The sequence below is a fragment of the Schistocerca serialis genome, chromosome 5, assembly GCF_023864345.2.
Source record: "Schistocerca serialis cubense isolate TAMUIC-IGC-003099 chromosome 5, iqSchSeri2.2, whole genome shotgun sequence".
NCBI classification, from domain to species: domain Eukaryota; kingdom Metazoa; phylum Arthropoda; class Insecta; order Orthoptera; family Acrididae; genus Schistocerca; species Schistocerca serialis.
The window spans coordinates 239036036-239042035 of record NC_064642.1 but is presented as its reverse complement, the minus strand read 5'-3'; the positions used below and the strand labels follow the sequence as shown (position 1 = coordinate 239042035).

The 6000-nt window shown below is 37.6% G+C and overlaps 1 protein-coding gene across 1 annotated transcript in view; it reads right to left on the bottom strand.

The window, feature by feature from the left end:
- Positions 1-406: 406 nt before the first annotated feature.
- The window catches only part of LOC126480732 (RNA-binding protein EWS), a 99228-nt gene continuing 93634 nt past the window's right edge, over positions 407-6000 (bottom strand). The window contains exon 5 of the mRNA XM_050104003.1: positions 407-1672. Coding sequence (XP_049959960.1) covers positions 1001-1672 — 672 coding nt within the window. The 3' untranslated portion in view covers positions 407-1000. The remainder of the gene's footprint in view (positions 1673-6000) is intronic.

Here is a 6000-nt window from a genome sequence, read left to right as displayed (position 1 = left end):
TAAATTTCCAATTATGCAGAAACACAAAACATAAAATGCTAAGACATTTATTTTTCTTTTATAAACCTTTCAAATCAGCAGTTTTTATTGTTGCACTATTTATGATAAAAGCAACCACTGCTCAACAATACAATAACCTTTTCTTTCAGACAAACACACTTGCAAAGCAATGCTGCTTTCTATCAAGATCTATGAATCACGGGCCAAATATTGACTGAAATATGAAAAACTTGAAATTACATAATACGTAAAGATGTCTTAGTTAAATAAATAACAACAGTAATGCTTCTGTGTTTGTGAAAATTTATGTGAGCATCTACGTGCGAGTCATAGAAAATATGATTTTTTCTTTATGCTTTTGCTGAAACACTGTAGAACATTTGCAATGCCCACTAAGTAAAACATGAAGGTTTATATCTGTTTATTGACTTTTCAATCAAGAGTTTTACAGAGAAAAAGGTTTGTGATGACAGGTATTCTACAAGGTTTTTTAACAAATTATAAAAAATTATGTTTGGCCATTTCTACTACATGGAAGTGGAGATTTTTACACCCAGTACAATTTTCTGCTCCAGTCTCTCCATGTAATTTCATTTATGTATTGGATATACGATGTCTTTGGCTACACAAAAATGTGGGTCTCTGCTTACAGTAAAAGAATTTTCACACTTACACTGGATTTCCATTAACACACACATAGTATCAGTGTCAAGTCAGAATGGAGCAGTACTGCTCAAAGAATACTGTGCCTTTAACTTTGATCAGTGGGTTTCTTCCTCAAATGGTGATGATACTGCAGTGGTTCACCAAATAGAAATCACTTTGTTCATTGCACTGTAGTATATCACATCAAGCACAGTATATCACATCAAGTAAATGCAACAAGGAAAAAACAAAGTAATTGTCCTAATGTCCTTATACAAAATTGACAAAGAACTGTCTTCTATACACTGACTCAATTACTGTGCTGACGCAAAAATGTCTTCATACACCAGGGAACTCAATACCATTGGTCATTGCCCTGCTGAGTGTATGACTGGCTGTACACCTGCGTCTGTTGCTGCCCATATGTTGCTGTAGGCTGTTGCTGCCCATATGCTGCAGTCGTCTGTTGCTGTCCATATGCCGCTGTTGGCTGTTGCTGCCCATATGTCGCTGTCGTCTGTTGCTGCCCATATGCTGCTGTCGTCTGTTGCTGCTCCTGCCCAAATGACTGTGTCTGCTGCTGCTGCTGCTCTTGCCCATATGTGTGTGTTGGCTGCTGCTCATATGTCTGTTTTTCTCCGTAAGTCTGCTGTTCATAAGCCTGTTGTCCGTAAGGCTGCTGCCGATTGTACGTTTGTTGTTGCCCATATGACTGTTGGCCATATGATTGTTGTTGGCCATATGACTGTTGTTGGCCATATGACTGTTGCTGTCCATACTGCTGTTGTGACCCATATGACTTTTGTTGTCCATATGACTGTTGGCCATATGGCTTCTGGCCATATGGCCTTTGCCCAAACTGCTTTTGCCCATATGGCCTTTGACCATATTGCTTTTGTCCATACGGCCTTTGGCCATACGATTGTTGCCTGTAAGGCCTATTGTACTGGCGCTGGGTTTGTTCATCATCTTCGTCATCATCATCATCATCATCATCATCACAGTCGTCTTCAGAATCTTCATAATTCTGTAACATACCTTCTGTTAGTAACACTTTTAGACTAGAATTCCCATGCTGTCTACAAATTTTTCCCACCAATTGCAGTAACTTCTGTCACAGTCTTTGTCACTACAGGATTTAACAGAAATAATTCTCTGATTTTGAGAGATCACTCCACTCTGAAGTGCAATTAGAAAAAATTTGAACACGCACGCACGCGCACACACACACACACACACACACACACACACACACACACACACACACACACACACACAAGAGAGAGAGAGAGACAGAGAGAGAGAGAGAGAGAGAGAGAGAGAGAGAGAGAGAGAGAAAGTACCCATGTTGCAACCCATTAAATCACATTAACAGTTAATATCACTCAAGTGGTGATCATTATCAATTACACACTGTTGCTGTTTAGCAATGAGGTACAATTTCAACTGTAAGACATTGTAAACAAGTATTCAAGGCCAATAACTGACCCACTGAATGAATGTCCATTTCATAGACCCCATGATCTATGCGGTTCATTATCACTAAATCTAGCACGTGTTGTCTGCATGATATTGAGGCAATGACAGGAACCATGGCATTTGACAGATGTTTCGACATTTTAAGGAACTTTCTGTGGACATAGCATGAAACTGAAAATAATGCACAGTTCCATAATGACAGAGGCACAGCTCATATCTTTATTTTTCATTGGCCTGTTCAGTTCCTTGGTCCCCATCAGTTTAGCATTTTTTCTAACTTCTAATCCTCTGTAAAGATCTGTAAAATAAAGTCTGTATGAAAATAACAATTAAAGGGTGTCAATACAACAAGAAAATTTACCTGTCTGCAATTACTTGCAAGGTCACAGATAATTTGCATGAACTGTTATCAGTGTGTGGTTGATAAATGTCACCTATTGGTAGCTTTTCTCTTAAAAATTAAAAAATCTTACAAATAAAAGAATTTTGAACATTCCTTACTTCATTTGTTTTTATTGCCCTTAAAAAAATAGACTGAAAATTAGTTTCTTGTACATATTATAGACTGATAATGATAATGCATAATGAAAGGAAGACGAAGCTTAAAATGTTGTATTCAACTGACTGCAAGGACAGGAGGAATGCATTCGGCAAAAAACACTGAACATCTTATCAAGAGGTCGGAGGACTGTAATATTGGAAAGTTGCGAGATGAAATTTCTGTCAGCTAAAGCTATTCCCTCTAAGTACATTTATCGGGTGTCTCTGCTAAGAATTGCAACATGCATTTTCTCTGATGTTTGTGCAGATATTTTCAATTTTATTTACGCAATGTATGGATGGAGTCAGCCCTAAACAAATACGGCACATTACGTGTTTCACACAATGTCCAGTATCAACAGAAAACTGTGTTTCTCATTACATACATTTTTTTAATGTAAAATTATGTGACCATTCAATTGAACCGACATAGCAAGGGCTGCAAAACACAAATATTAACCAGTAATCTAGCATTGCAGTAGCATTGTTGTATGGCAGTGAAAAGACAGGCAATGCATTAAGGGCCTGCACAAGAGCTGGGCAGGCCATGCAGTGAAGACATGTAAAACAAAAATTTACTGATATGACAAATGTTGAGAGAACATCAGAACTAATTGCTTTTTACTTCAGATAAAGATCTGTATATGTATGTTCACATCTTCTGTGCACGACTTGCCCTGTGCCATACTGTCTGTCCACTACTGTCATGCAGCAGCAGTACTGAGATGTAACTGGACTACTGGCCATTTCTTATGTTTTTCTGTTTCTTGTGTTGTTAAACTAAATACCACAGCAGTTTAAACTTGGACAACTTTGTCACAAGTACACACAAAATTACACTTATCCCCCCTCCCGTGAGATTGACACCAATGTCTTCTACTGACACTGGGTACTGTATGAAACACATGACGAGCAGTATTTGTTTGGACTCACTGCATCTACACATTACAAAATCAGAATTACAAATATCTGATGTAACATCAGACCAAAACCCACCTGAAAACCCTCAGAAGACACACATGGAATAGTGGAGAAGTGTTGCTACCATAAGCAGGGGAAACAGTTGTGGCTGAATACATATAAAGCAAATAATAGATTGTTAAGTGCAGCAGCAACCCACCAAATGAAAATTGTCTACAGAATGTCAAAACGGATCTAAGTCAATCACACTGAAGACAGAAATCAAACAGAGTCACAGCCAGTGAAACCAAGATATTACTACCTCAAAATTTTCTGCAATTCATTAAAACTTAATGCTATCTACCAACTGGCATAATAATTCTGCACTGATTTTTAACACATTTACATGCTTTATTTGAGTGAAAAATAGTATTTTTAATGTTTAATGAACAAATGTGATTTCTGAATGTATCACAGCAAGATACTTCAGGATCAGTTTGCAACTGAATGGGATGTGAAAATAGAAGAACTTGATGACAATCATAAATTATTAACTTTACCTAGTAAAATTGTCCACAATAAATTTATACAAGTAGTTAACTACAACACACCAACGTGCAGCAACCTTTTAAAACAATACGAACTGATGGGTCCAGGAAAAGGAATAGCTAAGTCCATTTTTACAATTTTGAGTTTTCAGCAGTATATGAATGTGTGGAACAGACCCAGTATTTCCTACTATAGTAAGTATGGAAAAACCACTAAGTCATACTGTAAATGAGGTTCAAAAAGTCTCTGTCCAGAGGAAAAGGGGGGGGGGGGGAGGGTGCAGGGGGAGTCTTAGTATGTTAAGTGCTGGTCCGTAAATAACGATATAAGTTGCAGCTCTGACAAACAGTTGTAAAACATTACTATAATTATGTGCACTGTTGGCACATTAAGCTTACGTGTGATGGTCTGTACACAGTGCACTGAAGTTCTTGCAATTTTGTGAAAATACTGTTATGGATGGTGAGCCATTAAGTCATGACTGTAGTGAAATTATGGGAGGTAGTAACATACTCACGGAAGGAAAAAGAAAATAAAAAAAGGCTACTTATCTGTCCTAAATGAAATTTAATGTTTCATGAGGTAGGAGAAAATTGCCATTGTAGTTTACAATGTTTTCACAACGTCCCTGAAGATACCAATAAAATATTTTAAAACAATTCAACATAATGGACTATGTAGATATGCAGAATGCCTATTTATGTCATCTCATTTCTGTACTTCCAATACAGCACAACGAAAGATGAATGTGAAGCAAGATTTCACAATGCTATTTACAAGCACAGAGTACAAGGAAAAGTAGGGGATGGAGTCAAAGAAGTTTCAGTTTGTCATAAGGCATTTAGGGTAATGCATTGTTGAGTTGATTCTTAGAGAGAGAGGGAGAGAGAGAGAGAGAGAGAGAGAGAGAGAGAGAGAGAGAGAGAGAGAGAGAGAGAGAGAGAGAGTGTGTGTGTGTGTGTGTGTGTGTGTGTGTGTGTGTGTGTGTGTGTGTGTGTGTGTGTGGGGGGGGGGGGGGGGGGGGAGCATGCGTGCCTGTGTGAATGATCTAATGCATATGCTTTTCCTGGTTTTTAATTGTTTGCATAAGCAAACCTTATATTGAAATTCATTGTCAGTCTTGTACAGTGCTGGTACTTTTTTTCCTCTTTCTTTCCGTCTGTACACTTTCTAAAAATGAATGTGTAAGAAAAAGAAATTTGTGCTGTTCAGTGTTAAGTTAGCAACATTGAAATGACAAAGGAGAAACAATAAAAAAACGTGTTCATATATAATATTGGTGAAGTTACCACTGGTGACTTGCGAAGAAACCGACTTTCATTGGAACACTTTTCTTCATATAAATGCTCTGAAGGATCTCTCAACTAAAAAGCTATGAAGAAGTTAGAGTCTTAAAAAACAAGTGAGGCATTCATTTGGTTTATTCTTTTCAACATCCCCACCTAACTTTCCATAGTACAAGTTTTCAATATTTCGAGATAGTCCCAGTCCCAGTCCCAGTCCCAGTCCCAGTCCCAGTCCCAGTCCCAGTCCCAGTCCCAGTCACCTAAAACTATCAAGACACTTTTCTACTGGAGATACCCCAGTTGATAAACAAAGAAACATGCCATGGACATTAAGTGCTGAAACAGCTAATACAGTTACACAGCATACTGTCTCCTTTCCAAGTAGTAACAGTAATTATGCTTATGTGTGCTTCGAAGATCCACTGTTTATCAAATGCAATTTCTACATTTTTCCTTCATCCTCAACTTGCTGCCAAAAAAGATAGTAAGGATATCTGTTCAATGATTCTTACATTTTGTAACAACTATTATGACATGGCTGTGAAAAACTGGAACATATTTTGTGATTTATATTCTTGCCAAAATGAGGACTAAACATTTA